Genomic DNA, 17856 nt, shown 5'->3' on the forward strand with positions numbered 1-17856 from the left:
TTTTATTTGCCTTTTACAGGTAGATAATAAAAGCTATCAAATCTATATCCTGCTTTTTTCTTTCATTGCCTCAAGTAGGATGAAAAGAGCTTTGCATACACCTCTAAATAGGCACAGACACTATATTGCCAAAAGTTTTGGGACGCCTGCCGTACATGCACATGAACTTTAATGACATCCCATTCTTTATCCGTAGGGTTTAATATGGAGTTGGCCCAACCTTTGCAGCTCTAACAGCTTCAGCTCTTCTGGGAAGGCTTTCCACAAGGTTTAGGAGTGTGTTTATGGGAAGTTTTGACCATTCTTCTAGAAGCGCATTTGTGAGGTCAGACACTGATGTTGGACGAGAAGGCCTGGCTCACAGTCTCCGCTCTAATCCATCCCAAAGGTGTTCTATAAAGTTCCTCCTCACCAAACTCACTCATCCATGTCTTTATGGACTTTGCTTTGTGCACTGGTGCAGGAAACTGGCCATCCCCAAACTATTCCCACAAATTTGGGAGCATGAAATTGTCCAAAATGTCTTGGTATGCTGAAGCATTAAGAGTTACTTTCACTGGAACTAAAAGGCCAAGCCCAACCCCTGAAAAACAAACCCCACCATAATCCCCCCTCCACTAAACTTTACACTTGGCACAATGCAACCAGGCAAGTACCGTTTTCCTGGCAACCACCAAACCCAGACTCGTCCATCGGATTGTGATTCGTCACTCCAGAGAACACGTCTCCACTGCTCTAGAGTCCAGCGGCGGCTTGCTTTACACCATTGCATCCCACGCTTTCAATACCGTTATCAAAATACCATTTCTTTTAAATATCATGTCAAAAGACATTGAGAAGGATTATACGGAAAATGCAGTGCTTAGGGAAAAAAGGCATTGACAGGTAGTCTACACACCCATTAAAACTAAGTATTAGTTTAGGGTGTGCACACTTATGCAGTTAGTTATTCCAAGTTTTTTTATTTGATTTATCTTTTCTCTGAAATGTGTCACTTTGGTTTTCAGTGGCATTGCACAGATTATAATTTTCTACATTAAAGGTGCAAAACTTCTGATATGAGTTGTCTTTGTTTAATTTTTGACATCACAAAAGCCAGCTGTTTAACAGGGGTGTGTAGACTTTTTTATATCCACAGGTATGCCCCAAAGTCCTTTGATTGCTCCAAATTATTTCAAGCAATATCTACTCTATGTAGATATTTAGGCATGGAATAAAACCTCTCTCTTTTCTGGTGTGGTAAAGAGCTAGTGACACCTTCAAGCGGTGCGTTTTGAAAACCTCTTCCAGAGCAATCCTACAGATTTCCTCTGCTCTGGGGGATAAAGCTTGTGCTTATTTTAATCATATTTAAGAGAAGTCAAGCTTTGCTTTAATAGCCTTTCATGGAAATATTGGTGGTAAAAATGTATTGGAGGAATGAAGGGGGCAGCTCAAATCCTGAGAGGTGTCATGATCTATCCCTAGCCACTCTCTCGCGCCTGTGAAATTAATACTACAGATAAAGCTGGGAGACATTATTGCCTGCCTATCTGCTAGCCCCAAATCACAGCAGTCAGCAGTCAGTTAGAGACATTTGCAATAAGACATTTCTTCCAAAAGCACTAAATGCAGGCTAAAGATTTCAAATGTGCTACAGCAAATTAAACGGAGCTTTTACGTGAAAGGTGCCCTGTAAGCATTGCAATACTTACTCAGTATGAGTTAATGGGGGGTGTACACAGAATACAGAGATGCAGTTCTTTGGTGGTCACATATTAGTGTCATGTCATTACAGTTAAATGCTTAAATGCTTAATCCAGAAGGTCTTATTTATTTTCACTACCTTTATTTTCTGCTTTAACAGAAGCTGTGTATCATGGAATGTTACTTGCTTTGATAAGACCTGGTTTGGCTAATGAAAGAACATTTTTAGAAAATGTACATGCAGTTTTTGAATGCAATTTTCCGTCTTACGAGAAATTTTTGTGCGTGGGTGAGAGAATAATACAATCTTCAGCAATTGATATATTCTTATGTATAACTATAAAACGGTTAAATTTGTAAATAGACTTTACAAATGGGCAGTTTGAGTAAACTGTTAGTAGCTTATTACATTTATTTACTCATAAAAGAAAAAAGTAAGCATCATAGAAATATTGCGATTTAAAGGCATTTGCAGGTATGTATTTATAAATTAAATTGATATTTTAAAACAAATCTAAGAAAATACAAATTAATTCAAATATTTTCATTGCTTTCCTGTCTAGGCTGTGATGTTTAAACCTCAAGCCACCCTCACATAACAGCCCTTAATCCCTTCTTCGTGGACACATTTGGGCACGAAGGTCACAAGTGTGATTCCAACATTTTTTTTTAAAATAAATGTTATATCACCATCTTTGATCAAATTAATTATATCAATTTATGCCTTTTTTGTGATTTTGGGGGTATTAATGAATATATTTACCTCTAAAAGTACCATATTTTTTATTGTAAAATATGCTTATTTTTATGTTATATTTAATATTTCTTTAACTTCAGTAAAAAAAAAAACATATCAGCAAGTCCAGAGAGCCAAAACCTAAAAATGTGGTGACTTTAGTGACATCTATGATGGTATTAATTATTTTTTAAAGCTACAATATCAATAGCCACTAGATGGCAATATAACTCAATTGCTGCATATGGGCTGAACTCTGTAAAACAGTTATTGGCTCATTTAATTCATTTGTTTGTGTATGTGTGTGACTGTGTTTTATTTGACAGAAATACAAAAATAAAACTCACTCTGTTATTGGCTCATGCAATGGCTTTCAATGCAATGCTTTTGTGGATGTTTGCGTGTGTGTGTGTGTGTGTGTGTGTGTGTGTGTGTGTGTGTGTGTGTGTGTGTGTGTGTGTGTGTGTGTGTGTGTGTGTGTGTGAGTGTTTGCCACATTGAGAATGTTGTATAGGCTCACTCCTTCATTTGTGTGTATGTATGATCTGCATTGTGTTGGATTTATTGATTTTTATTGGACAAATAAAAAAAATATGCTCGGAATTACAGTTTTTCCCATTCATTCCTATGGGTGCCCATTTTTGTCCACGAAGAAGGGATTAAGGACTTTTTTTTCAAGCACTTAACATTGTAGAATCGAATCGATTTTTTTTTGTTCATGTGGCAAATTTAGGAAAAGTAGCCAAGTCTTGTACCGCTCAGATTAAAGAAAAAAAAGAAAAAAAGATTTTGCCCTCATTTGTCCAAAAGATAATTTTGTATCTGTGAGAATCCGATCTTATCTGATTAATTTGATGTTTAAAAGACTGTATGTTGGCTGTATAATTTCTTAGCTTATTGTCGAGTCGTCTTGATGATATTTAATTATGAAATTAAAATTTGGGATATGAAATCCGAGCATCCATAAAATACTGAAATAAATATTATGTTGAAGAAACAGTTGTTGAAAAACATTTAGAACAAATTTAGAGCTAAAATCTTAAAATACAAAAAAAAGGCAATCACGTAAATAATAGAAAATAAATTAACCCGCTTTCAATCATTTAAATGAGACGGTTTTGTGCATAAATTCTGAGACTGATGGGACTTTTAATTTGTAACTACGTGACTTCATCGTTTCTTACTTCACACTTGTGCTTTGCTGTCGGCGTCAGTGAGAGTTCCGGAATCTCAGGAATTTGGGCTGTTCGTCTCCTCAACCCCCTGCAGTACCGAAGTCAAGATTTTCCGCGCCTGAAAGGTATATCTAATCGTTTTATTCAATTCATTTCTGTGCCTCAGATCACAGGTCATGTTTTATCCGTTGCGTGACTTCTGCTTCTCTGAAGATTAGCGTGTCACTCACTCGTTACCTCAGTTGAATGAGATCCGTTAACAGAGGTGTGTCACTAGTGCGCGAGAAAGAAATCAAACATCACAATCCTACATCATCCTACGACAACAAAAGCACTTGTTGTGCACTACTTATTCACACTTTTCCCGCGATAATCTTAAGAATGTGTTTTTTCCCCTGTCCAAAGTCGTTTTCTGTTTGCTTACTGGAGGAACTGAGGCGCTGTTTTCGTGTAAAGCTGCTTTAAACAATATGTAACATTACTGTAAAAGAGCTGTACTATACGAATAAAACACATTGATTGTATACTATCAATGCTAACCATTTCATGTTTTATAATGTACGTCGGCGGATTATTAAAAAAAGTGTACTATATTCAGAGTACAGAACAAACTATCGTTTTATATCTAAATAAAGAGTCCTTATTTCGTATTAAATATGAAGAATCGTATTCATCAATGTCTGCACGTTTGATTCACATTGATTTATATGATCTCTGTCTGTCCCCGAGTTCTTATCATTATGTCTGGGGCATTTCATCATGTTTGAGTCCCAACCCTGTCTCTCAACCTATTGTTTCACTTCTACAAGAATACATACGGCTAAATCAGTCATTCTCAGCCTTTTTGACTTTCCAATGTCCCACAATAATTTCAAAAACCCCATGAGTTTTTTCTTCTTCCACTGCATTCAACAAACATACAAAAATATATACACCAAAGTACTTTTAATTTATGCTATTTGAATTAAAATGAGTAAACAAGACCTTGGTTTTAGTGCTCTTACTGGTTAATGTAAAATGGCTGGTGCAGGTTTGTGGTGCGACTGATGCTCGCAGACAGGAAATGACTTCCTGTTCCTGTAGAGCTGTGAAACCTTTCTCTTTATCAACAGCTTTTCTGTGCCTGTAAGTTCAACTCGTTCTGTGACAACGATAATTTTAACACTTGAATTTGTTCTCTCATGTGTTGTGCTTACATCCATATTGTAAATAAGCCTGGTTTCTAAAAATATTTTTGCAGGTTTGGTTCGAGCTCAAAATGTCTCAAGCTGAAAAACTGAAGGTAAGGAAATGAGAGCTGACGAATGGATGTTGTTGGTTTTAGTTTTATGTGGAGATTGATGTGCAACGAAATGGGAGACGTAAAGAATTCAATTGCATTTGAGATAATCAATTATTATAGACTTTTTTTAATCAGTGTGTTCATAGATTGTTCTGTTCTCTTGTGATCAGCAGGGACAGTTTACAAACCCAGAGACTCCCGGGTATGTGGGGTTCGCGAATTTGCCAAACCAGGTACACCGGAAATCAGTGAAGAAGGGCTTTGAGTTCACTCTCATGGTGGTGGGTAAGTAGCATTGATGTGATGTTTTGAATGTACCTGATAAACTTGGAAATATTACCAATAAACACCAATGAGTCTTTTGAGCAACTTTTTTGTTTCATATAATGAAAAATAATATTTGTGCGTATGCACAAATTTGTGAGTGAACAAATTGTGATTCACCTATAACTTTAGTACCAAAATGCCCCCCCCCCCCCCAATAATTGGAAATGGGCAAATTGCCCCCCTCCCAATATATGATATTTCTTAATGTTGTTCTCCATTACGTACCACTTTGTTTGTTGTTTGTTGACAGACCGTTAAAAAAAGATACATTTTAGTCTGGTCTGCCTCAGCGGTCTAACAGCGCTCGTCAATGTCAAAATGATGGCCAATCAGATCAAAGAAGGTGGGGCTTAAAGCGCACATTGCAGGTTAAATTGTTTTCAAAATTAATATATAACCTTGTATGAAAATACCATATGAAAAAAGTTAATGCAGGATTTATAATATGTACATTTATTTATATATGTAACATACAGTGATGCAGAAAATATGCTATCATTTAACGAGGCATGAATTTTTAAAAATGTTTTTGACATATTAGACATACAAACAAGAGTGAATGTGTGCATATTTTTAATAAAATATTATTTGCAAAGAGTTTAAATGGATTACTTCACAAATATATAGGCTATAATTAGACCATATAATTATACCCCTCCCCCAATGTTCAAGACATGGTTATGGCCTTGCAGGAACAACTTGAACCACGTATCCAAATATTCATATAATCAAATAATGCATGTCCAGTGTTTCCCACAGACTTACACTGTGGTGGCACTAATACTGCAATACAAAGCAACAGAAAAATATGCTCCAATGCAAATATTTCAAACTGCGAAGAACTTTATTTACATAATTAAATTGCGTCTGAACTACCTGGTGAATCCAAATCGCTCTCTTCATTATCGATTTGTTCCTGACCCTCTCTATCTGTCCCGAATGGGCCAGTAAAAAAATCCTTAGCGTTGAATGGAATGCTAAATATTATTTTGGCTTTAATAAGATTTTCCCAATTAATAGGCAACAATAAACCTGTGTCCTCCATGTTCTTTCTGAAAACAAAGCACTTAAACACTACAAGCTCGTAATCACGACTTCAGAAGTGGGAAGTAGGAAATATCCAATAGCATGTGAAGGCATCATTAATACAACTCCGTATGGGAACATACAGGGAAATGTCACGTTCTAGAAACATCAGTCTTTTTGTAGAAGGAAACTTAGTATTTCATGATTGAATGGTTATTGTGTAGTGAAAGTGACTGTGGGAACAAAAGTGTTTGGCAGCAGCACAGTGCTGATGAATCGTAGTTTTTTTTTTTAAGGCGACTGGACTCTCCCCTCAGCCCTGTGTGTGAGTGTGTATGTGTACAGCTGTTGACACGCAAATGAGATCTGCTGTGGGGGGAGGGTGGCCGCTCAGCAGAGCCCATTGTACAGTCATCCCATCGTCTTAAAATAAATCACAGAGGAATGCAGAACCTCGGCCGCGAGCCCTTTCACTGCTGCACAACTTAAGCAAATGATGGAAGACAGCTTGACTGAGACATGGAAACAAAAACACTGATTATTAGAGGAGCAGATGATAAAACACTGAAGTCTGTAATGTTTGCTTTGACATTATGCTGTTTATTAGTTGCGAAGGGAAATGCAGTCTGCCTGTCAAAGTGTGTTTGTAGTTGATATGATGATTTCATGTTTGTTCATTAACACTTCTGCTGTTTTCAGGTGAGTCGGGTTTGGGGAAGTCCACGCTTATCAACAGCTTGTTCCTCACTGATCTCTACCCAGAGAGGGTCATTCCTGGTGCTGCAGGTGAGAGTTTTAACACCGATGAAATGACATCAGTTGTTATTGTTCAGGTTTTTATCCATGATGGGGAAGGGTAAAAATAGTGGGCTGATATCTGAGGCAGTTTTGCACAAGGTTGGACCATGGCCTTGTTTTATGAGTCTTGTCTGGTGAATCTTTTACGTGTGCTCTTGTTGTACAGAGAAAATTGAGCGCACGGTGCAGATCGAGGCCTCAACGGTGGAGATCGAGGAGCGCGGAGTGAAGCTGCGTCTCACTGTGGTCGATACACCTGGGTACGGTGACGCCATCAACAGCCAGGACTGGTGAGGATTGCTTTGATGGTCAAATATTCTCAGCTCACATACAGTCATAATACATATTGTGTATGTTGTGTGGTTTTGGCTTGATTTCCCATTTAATGCTCGTTATTTAAAGGGACAATTCAATAATTTTTTTAATTCTAATTAGTCCATGTAATACAAGAGAATGGATTCCCACATTGAAGTTTAAAATATTGCTATTTTTCTTACACGTACCTAGTGTTTTGCTTCAGAAGACGGTGATATGTTCACTGGGATCGTAATGATTAGTCCATTCACTTGCATTTACATGTAACATTCAAAATTTTGAGGTCAGTAAGATTTTATAGGTCACTTATGCTCACCAAGGCTGCATTTATTTGATCAAAATACAGTAAGATTGCAACTTAAAGGTGTATTGTGTAAATTTTAGCAGTATCTAGTGGTGAGGTTACCCTTCCCTTTCGAAGCACAGAGAAGTTACGGTGCCGTGCCTAGAAATCTAGACGCACCCTAGTGGCAGCAAATGTAATTTGCAGCCAGGGTAGACTAGCAACTCTCTGTTGGCTTGCGAGCTGGAAAAACCAAACTCTGGTCAGGCCAATCACATCGTGTATAGAGTCGGTGGGCGGGCTTAACATAATGACGGCAGAGTTGCGGCGGTTCCGCGTGCTACTTGTAAACATAGAAGCTGGCGAACAGCGGTCTTTAGAATCGGCTTTGGACGTGACTCTGGAAGACTTGGAGTTAAGCTTTTCTTTGAGAAAAGAACAAAGAACGGCACTGAAGTCATTCTTAAGAAAGGAAGATGTGTTCAGAGTTTTGCCGACCGGATACGGCGACAGTTTAATCTATCAACTAGCTCCGCTTCACCTTCTTCATTGCTCTGGTTGGTTGTAGCGCTATCCTATTGCGTGCAGAGGGAATTTGAAAGACAACCGTTTATCCCGCCCCTCGGATTGAGCAGGATTGAGCCCTGCCAATGGTAAGGTCCCAGACCCAACATCTTGATGTGGGTCTGGCTTGTCAGGCTAACGGTGGCCAACACAGGACAAAGATATCGTTGTCTGAGACAGCAGAGAGTAGCTAGCGCTCTGTAGAGTTTGTCCGTTTAGGGCTACTGTAGAAACATGGCGGCGCAAAATGGTGACTTCTCTGTAAGGGAACCCGCGGTGTATGTAGATAGAAATGGCTCATTTTAAGGTAGTAAAAACATAACGGTTCATTATGTAAGGTCTTTATACACCACTGAAAATAGATCCTCAAAAATATTATGCACTGCACCTTTAAAAGATCTGTTTCTGGTTTAATATATTTTCAAATGTAATTTATTCCTATGATGGCAAAACTGCATTTTCAGCATCATTACTCGAGTCTTCAGTATCACATGGTCCTTCGGAAATCATTCTAATATACTGATTTGGTGCTGAAGAAACATTTCTTATTATTATCAATGTTGAATACGGTTGTGAAATTTCTCTTTAAGAGAACTTTGGTTGACACGAAACACTTGATAGTGTAATTGGAGACGGTCTTTGGTAGGAGACATGAAGACTAGAGAGTGCATTGGAGGAATGAAGGAAGAGGTTTTTTTCTTCTTGAGCTCTGGGAATGCTGTTCTGCTAGTGTGGAAGTGGTGAGACAGGAAACATGTGTGACCTCTTCCTGACTGCTCCCTGACCCACTTGGGCGCAAAAACAGCAAAGAGAAGATATTCAATTGCTCATGTCTGAAAAAGGAAATGCATGCCCTCACATATTTATGCATTTGGCAGACGCTTTTATACAAGCGAAAATTTACATTTTAATGCCCTAGTTTTGTACCAGACCAGAGTCAACGAAATATATCACTACAATGTGCGTTAAAATAACTTCAGCCTTTTTACTTGAAGGCCTGGTGCATTTTTCATGTTTTTACATAGAGGTTATTGAGTGCAACAGTGCCCTAAGCACTTTTTCAGCGGCCTTGGTTCTGAAAGTATTTTTCCCATAATTTTTTCCATAGGGATTTAAAAACAGTCTTTATACACAATTGTAAAACTTATATTTTTAACTGTTGTTTAAACGGTTGGAGATGAAGATCCCTGATCATTCTTCCAGTTTGTACTGCACATTTTTTGAATGTGTTATTTTGATGGAGCTGTTAAAATCTGTATCTGACATTAATTATTTTCCTGGACAGTTTTAACACCATTATCGCATACATCGATGACCAGTTTGAACGCTACTTACATGACGAGAGCGGACTCAACCGTAGGCACATTGTGGACAACCGTGTGCACTGCTGCTTCTACTTCATTTCCCCTCTGGGTCACGGGTGAGATCTTATATTTAACAGCTAAGATGCTTTTTATGACACCTTCTATTGTCATAGGTGTGAGTTTAAGTGTTCACATGTCTCATTCTCCAATTTTGTAGACTGAAGCCTCTAGATGTCCAATTCATGAAGGCCATTCACAACAAAGTGAATGTTGTTCCTGTTATTGCTAAAGCAGATACGCTGACGCTGAGGGAGAGAGAGAGACTCAAGCGCAGAGTAAGCATTCAGATTTCTTTCCAAACATGGATAGATCATAAGTTTGGCTTGTTGGCTATATGCATCTCTTTACATGCTCTAGATTCTGGATGAAATTGATGAGCACGGCATTAAGATCTATCACCTCCCTGATGCGGAGTCTGATGAGGATGAAGATTTTAAAGAGCAGACCAGGATTCTCAAGGTATGTGGGTCTTATTTTTTTCCCCTTTAATTTAAAAAGACTGTTCAGCCAAACTTTAAAATGGTCATTTTCTCACCTTCATTTTGTTCCAAACCTACGAGTCTTTTTCATATAGAACAGAAAAGCACCATTAAAAAAAAAACACACAAGCACCATGCACTACCATTCAAGATTTTTATTATAATACTTTTATTCAGCAAGCACGCATTACATTGATAAAAAAAGACTGTAAAGACAACAATGTCACAAGATTTCTGTTTCAAATAAATGCTGTTCTTCTGAACTTTCTATTCATCAAAGAATCCTGAAAAAAAAATCTAACAGATCTCACAAAATATTAAGCAGCACAACTGTTTTCAACAATGATTAAAATCAGAAAGCAGCAAAATTCTGCATATTAGAATGATTTCTGAAGGATCATGTAACACTGAAAACTGAAGAAATTATGCTGAAAATTCAGCTCTGCATCTCAGGAATACTTTGTTTTATACTATATTCAAACTTTTCAATTGTAATATTTCACTATATTACTGTTTATATTGTATTATTGTAATTAATGCAGGTGACTAAAAAAAGTGTCATAAAAGTGGTCCATATAATTTTTACTATATTCCAAGTCTTATTGTAGCATTATGTGAGGAACAGACTGAATGTTGTAGAAGAATGAAGATTAACACAAGTCAAACTAATTTAGACCAACATGAAGGTGAGAAAATGACAACAGAAATGTATTTTGGTCATCTTTTTACTCCTCTCCTGAAAAGTAGGAAACCGATCTAAGCATCCAAGCTAGGCCGCATTCTGTTCTAAGTTTCCTCTGGTCTTTCTGTTGTAGGCCAGCATACCGTTTGCCGTGGTGGGATCCAACCAGCAGATTGAGGCTAAAGGGAAGAAAGTGAGAGGGCGTTTGTATCCCTGGGGCGTGGTGGAGGTGGAAAATCCAGAACACAACGACTTCCTTAAACTTCGCACCATGCTAATGTGAATAACTTTATGTGCTGTGTAATGTTCTAAAACTTTTGATTTTACATAAATGAAAATGAGGTTGTGAGGAAACTTTGTGTCAATCACAACATAATTTGTTTCAATTATATAGCGCTTTTCTGGGTACTCAAAGCGCTTTACATATAGAAGGGGGGAATCTCCTCAACCACCCCCAATGTGCAGCATCCACCTGGATGATGCGACGGCAGCCATATTGCGCCAGAATGCCCACCACACACCAGCTTATGGTGGAGAGGAGACAGAGTGATGAAGCCAATCAGTATAGGGGGATGATTAGGAGGCCATGATGGACAGATGCTGGGGTTACACCCCCTACTCTTTTTCCGAAGGACATCCTGGGATTTTTAATGACCACAGAGAGTCAGGACCTCGGTTTAACGTCTCATCCGAAGGACAGTGCTTGTTACATTATAGTATCCCCATCACTATACTGGGGCGTTAGTACCCACACAGACCACAGGGTGAGCATCCCCTACTGGCATCACTAACACCTCTTCAAGCAGCTAGCTAGTTTTCCCAGACGGTCTCCCATCCAGGTACTGACCAAACTCAGCCCTGCTTAGCTTCAGTGGGAATCCAGTCTTGGGCTACAGGGTGATATGGCTGCTGGAGATGACAAAATGTAATGCTGAAGAAGAAAGAGTTGTACCTTTAAACAGTAAAATCATTAAATAGACTACTTCTGTCCCTCTCAGCCTCATTTTCATTCTAGGATAATGTAATTTATCACTGTCATTATTGTTTAATGATAGTTATTGTAATCTGTGCAGCACCCACATGCAGGACCTGCAGGAAGTCACTCAGGACCTTCACTATGAGAACTTCCGCTCGGAGCGCCTCAAACGGGGCGGCAGGTTGTCCTCCCATGGTTACATTCTGCCTCTGTCGCCTGCGTACGTACTGCTCTGCCTGTCTTTCTCCACCTCCTCCCTCAACCTCCATGAAAAAGCAGAGCTTTGTGAGTTTAGTCACAGATTATTTGAATATCCCGACACCGTCAGGACTAAGCAGATGTATTGAAATAGCACAACTTTACATAGTCACTTCTCATTTTTTGCTAAAGACGCTTATAAACAGAAATAAAAGAAGAGCAGCTTTGGTTTAAGTTGAATAAACTGTCTTCCATATACGTACTCTAGTCTAGAGAGACGAAAGCTTGAGTTTTAATGTGTGCTGTGTTGACTCAGTCTCATGGATCTGCAGCGAGCTGTGGGATCTGTGTTCATCAGAGGATAGGAGGGGGAGGTACTGCTGGGAGCTCAGTCACAGCTCCACCTGTCCTTCAGCCTGACGCTAGCACTGCTAGCCTTCTAACACAGACTCGATTTCACTCTCGCTCACACAAATGCTCAACTTCCGTAACTTTCTGCTCAGCTTATTACACGCTTGCACTACTAACTTGGGTTTGTCTTGCTCATCTTGCCTAAACCCTGCACCGCAAAACACTCTGCTGGTGGTTTACTAATACAGTTTTTGTTCAATCACAATGTAAATCTGCTGTGTAATCTCAAGGGCTGTCAAATTTTTTTTCTTTTTTCAAAATTAGCAAAAATAAAGTATTTAAGTCCCCCATATATTCCTATCAACGGAGCACTTACATTTTAAATTGCAGACATTTTTTTCAGTGAGATAAGCGATATATAAAATGTTTATATATATAATATATATTTAAAATTATATATATTTGTATAAATATAATTATATGGTAACACTTCATTTTACAGTGTCCTTGTTACTGTAGTAATAACTTTAAGGTTATTTGCATGTAATTATGCATAATTTAAACCAACCCCTATTCCTAATCCTATAGTAAGTACATGTACGTAGTTCATTATTATTATTATTACTCTGTACTTAGTTATAATTGTACTGTAACATGGACACCTTCAAATAAAGTGTAACCATATATATATATATATATATACCTATTTATTTGAAGTATTAATATTATCTACATTTATTTTCTCAGCAAATATCGATATGCAGTTAATTCTGAATAATTGACTTAATTTGCATGCCGTTTATTTCAATTAGAATTTGACCACATTTGACAGCCCTAGTAATTTTGTTTTGCCAACAAGATCATTTAATTGTGAGATCTGTGACATAAATGATCATTTATTAAACTTCTCTGCCAAGTGAAGCTGTGTGTGTGTCTCTTTACACCTGCTTTGTGTTGTGCAGGAACGGTCCGGAGCCTGAGGAAATGGACAAGGATATAATCTTGCAGGAGAAGGAGGCTGAGGTACGGTCTCTCAAACCAAACGCAGGCAGAACGCTAATAACACGACCGCTTTAGTGTGAAGGTCGGTGTGTGATTCTGTTTGTGTCTCTCTCAGCTGAGGCGGATGCAGGAGATGATCGCGAAGATGCAGAAGCAGATGCAGAAGCAGGGAGATGAAGACAGCCCACACATGTGAGAAACACGGTAAGAGCACATTACAAACACAGAAATTAAAGGGTTAGTTCACCCAAAAATTAAAATTCTGTCATTAATTACTTACCCTCATGTCGTTCGACACCCGTAAAACCTCCGTTCACACAAATGAAGATATTTTAGTTGAAATCCGATGGCTCAGAAAGGCCTCCATTGGCACAATGTACTTTACACTCTCAAGACCCTTAAAAGGTACTAAAGACGTCGTTACAAAGTCCATCTCACTACAGTGGTTCTACAATAACTTTATAAAGCGACGATAATAGTTTTTGTGTGCAAAAAAAACCTAAATAACGACTTATATATAGTGATGACCGATTTCAAAACACTGCATCATGAAGCTTCGAAGCGTTATGAATCAGCGAGTCGAAATATGATTCGGATCGCGTGTCAAACAGCCAAACTGCTGAAATCACGTGACTTTGGCGATCCAAACCGCTGAATCGACTCACTGATTCATAATGCTTCGAAGCTTCATGGGGCAGTGTTTTGAAATCGGTCATCGCTAAATAAGTCGTTTATTTAGGTTTTTTTTTACCCACAAAAACTTATCTCGTCGCGTCATAAACTCATTGTAGAACCACTGTAGTGAGATGGACTTTGTAACAACGTCTTTAGTACCTTTTAAAATATACATTGTTACAACCATCTAAAACATATTACTATATAAACATCGTAGAGTAAACATTGTCATTTTTCATCAGCATTAGTTCATAAACAATTGCCTGGCATAAATGTGCGCTATTCATTGATTGTGAACCGCTCTGGAGCGCTGTATTGGGGATGCGTGAGCCTGTAGAGCGTGCAACAGCGCCGTGTTTTCCAGCGGTTAGACCAGTTCAAATCAAATGTGCTTATCTGTTACACAGGACATCAGTTCTGACTGGATCTCTTCCCTAATCGTCCCTCCCTAACAATTGTCTCATTTTTATTTGTTGAAGAAAATGACTGTTGATTTTCGTTATAGTTTTTGTCATCCAACACTAGTTTTTATTTAGTTATCGTCTCGTTTTCGTCAGTGAAAAAAGGAAATTAACACTGTACAGGTCGAGACTGGATTTGCAGACCGGATGAGATTAAAACGATGATTTGTCTGCAGTGAAGTTTTGCTGATGCAAGTACCTGGCGTGTGTGTGTGTTAGTGATGCGCCACCGATCAGGTGGGCAAAGTAATAGAATATAACATTCATATTAATTGTGGGTGGATGAGAGCAAAATCATTGTGTTTGTTTGATAAACACATTTTGCGTGAGCCCTGTGGGCGGATTACGGTTGCTGTTTCTCCACAATGGTTTTTAGTTTTTCAAAACAATTCCCCACATGTACTGACTGGGGAGCCGAAGCGTTTATCCAATCATAGCAGTGGGCGTTTACTTCCAAGTCTTCAGTGCAGCATGCCCATAAAAACCGAGCGTTCCAGGAGAGAGGCTCAAAACCATAGACTCTAAAAAAATATGGACGTAGTGTCCGTGACGTCACCCATAGGATTCTGATAAGGCGTTCTGAAGCGCAAAGTAGGGACGAGCTGGCCGTTGCCATCATAGCAGCGCGTCATCGCGCATCACTCCCGGATAACAGAAAATGGGCAAAAAGGCGGGACGTGGGCGGAGCTTAAGTGACGCGATGACTAACAGACAGCAGATAAATGGCTATCCACCTGTCACTCGAAGTGGCCACGCCCTTAATTATGCAGAACTTTAAGGCTTTATATAATGTAAACGAATGAGTTATAAAAAAATTCCCCCCCCTCACAGTTGTCATGAAGGGCAAAATTAGCCGTATAGATCAAAACCACAATTTGTACCAGGCTGTAAACATGTTTTATTCTGCTGTGAAGTTGGCCATTTTAACATGGGGCTCAATGAGATTCTGCTCCCTTCTGGAGCATGTCCCTGGCGGCCAGTCCATGAATTGCAGTTTAAGGCACTTCCGTATTGGCTTCAAGAGAAACTGCGGGAGGTTGCCGCTTGCTCAAAACCAGGATAGAAAAATAGCCTATTACTAATTCATTATGAGGTTTTTGAATGTAAAAACCACGCGAACGTAATACATTGACCTCAGACAACAGTATAAATTTTTTTTAAACAGCCAGTTCATGACCCCTTTAAATTATACATTGTTAGCTAACTGCGTGATTTGTATTTGTACATTTCTGAAATAAATTACTTTGACAACAGATCACTCTAAATTGTAATGTAGACACATGCACTTTCTTTGTGAATTGATTTTTGCTGTTGCAGATGTAAGTTGAGATCTTCAAAAATCTGTGGTCACGATTCTGTCCCTGACACATTATGTATAAGCAGTTCTGCGATCTGAGCTGCTCTTCAACATTTGATGTTAAGATTATATATTATTGCATTGTAGTCTCTTTTACTTTGTAAAAATGTAATATTTTGAAATATAATTTCACTTATGTTTCAGAGAAAGTTGGCAATTTATTTGTTATAAAATATGCAATTAGGGAGCTTGTTTGTGTTTCTTATAGATGCTGACTTGTCATTCGAGCTTGACCCAGTCAGACGGAACAAGAGGAAGTGTTGCTAAATGTGGAGAAAGAGGAGAGACTGGTCCTCAGTTCATCTTGCTTGCATTCTCTTAGTTTCTTTCAATCTTGTATAATGGTTTTCCCCCATTTCTTTTAAGCAGTGTTAACTTTTTTTCCCTCATTTTATTCAAATACTGTTGCTAATATTCAAAAAAAATTCCTGTTCCAGTAACCAAAAATGAAGAACAACCATCAGTAATTAAGAAAAAGTGTGTTTTTTTTCTGTTACAAGAGCCAAATTCTGCTGTAGAGCAGCTTTAGTAGTAGTGTAGCTCCAGACAACTCTAAACAAACACTGTGAAAATACAAGCAGCTGTTGAATTTGAGTGTCACAGTGGCAGTTGTTGCACCATGTTTTTGGAGAAATCATTTTATACTGTTTGTAAGTATTGCCAGAGAGATTGCTGTTCCTTTTCAGGAGGTTTTTTCTCTCGTCCCTGCATGAAGTCTTGAAATATATTTGCTGTTCAGTCGAATGGTCCCCTAACGGATGCAAAACATTATACTGTGACCCATGATTCATTCCCTATGCTGTCTAATGAAGGAAAATAATCTTTTCTCTGATGTTGATGCTGGTTTTGCTTATTTTTATTTGTACCAACCTGAGTGGATACGGTCATGTATTTACAATCAGACATTGTTCTGGTATGAGTGCAATGTAAAATTTCCTTTGTGGAGTGGCATTTGGATACATTGAAATACGCTGTTGTGCTCTTTGAGCTTGATGCATGCCAAATTTGTACCTTCATTTAGGATCTATGGTTAACTTTTATCTTATTCCTGTGGTTAAAGCAAATTTGCATATCATATATATAAATAAATTCTGATTCAAATGTTACAATTAAATAATACCTGAAATGTGGGTTTATATCTGTTACACAAAAAGCAAATATAACTCTTAAACAGTTGAGCTTTACTTCCATATTTGGTCATGAAAACGGCAGTCGCCCACATTCCAGTTTTAATGTTACTCTTGAGAACTTTCTATTAAACCATTATTGTCTATCATCTTGTAATAAAATTTTGTATTAAAACAGTTTTGGGAGCTAGCCTTTTTTCTTTATGGGTGTTCAGATATCAATTTGCTGGTGATTATAGCAGGAAGGACTTGTCAAAATGGTGGAATGGCCTTTTTTCTCTTTACTTGCCGACTAATTACAAAACAGTAGCTCTCAATGGCCACTAGAGGTCGTGAGACAAAGAAATCATTGTACCAACGAAGACCTCAAAATATTTCGAGGTATTTCGAACGAAGTAATATCGTTCTTTCCGAATCAAATTAGGTTATGTAATTTTGAAAGTGTGAGGGCGTGAGTGGCCCGACCTATTGACAGTACGTGGATTAACGGGCTTGAGCTCAGATGAGGAGGACAGTCTCGTGAGACATTTACATTTATGCATTTGGCAGACGCTTTTATCCAAAACGACTTGCATTGCATTCAAGGTACACATTTCACAATGAAAGATAGATTGAGAAACGGAGCAAACATGATACAAGTAACCATTGGAATATAAATTGAGTGTATATAAAAACAGAGGACATCTGAGAATATTTTCAACTGTCTGATAACTGGATATTATATTTAATAGTAATAAAATGTCATGCGTGCTTTTTGCACAATGGTAACTAATTACTATTTTACTACAAAAATACATCGTTTTGTATACGTTTTGGCTATTCATAAATAAGGCCATAGACTCCCCTACATGTATTTATAAATATAAATGTCTATGCCCCTGGTCAGCTGAGGACCTTTCTTTATGATGCACATTTTATCATTTTTTTTTAAATGAAATATATTAAGAGGTCTAGACAAATGTGTAATTACCACAAGCCACAACAATAACCAC

General features: G+C 38.2%; 1 protein-coding gene across 5 annotated transcripts; it reads left to right on the top strand.

Annotated features, from left to right (window-relative positions):
* Positions 1-3588: 3588 nt before the first annotated feature.
* septin2 (septin 2) lies at positions 3589-17042 on the top strand. 5 transcript variants are annotated; one of them, XM_079820149.1, is made up of 13 exons: positions 3589-3722; positions 4838-4879; positions 5050-5164; positions 6932-7018; positions 7197-7320; positions 9478-9612; positions 9714-9831; positions 9914-10015; positions 10851-10996; positions 11791-11874; positions 13205-13265; positions 13360-13448; positions 15946-17042. In XM_079820149.1, exons 2-12 carry the CDS (start codon positions 4856-4858, stop codon positions 13438-13440), a joined length of 1077 nt encoding a protein of 358 aa, XP_079676275.1. In that variant the 5' UTR covers positions 3589-3722; positions 4838-4855; the 3' UTR covers positions 13441-13448; positions 15946-17042. The 5 variants fall into 5 exon arrangements, with proteins under 5 accessions (XP_079676275.1, XP_079676274.1, XP_079676272.1 ...); XM_079820148.1 differs by having other exon boundaries at positions 3623-3722; positions 11791-11913; XM_079820150.1 differs by lacking the exon at positions 3589-3722 and adding an exon at positions 4607-4722.
* Positions 17043-17856: the final 814 nt, after the last annotated feature.

This window comes from Gobio gobio, assembly GCF_949357685.1.
Source record: "Gobio gobio genome assembly, chromosome: 6".
Lineage (NCBI taxonomy): Eukaryota > Metazoa > Chordata > Actinopteri > Cypriniformes > Gobionidae > Gobio > Gobio gobio.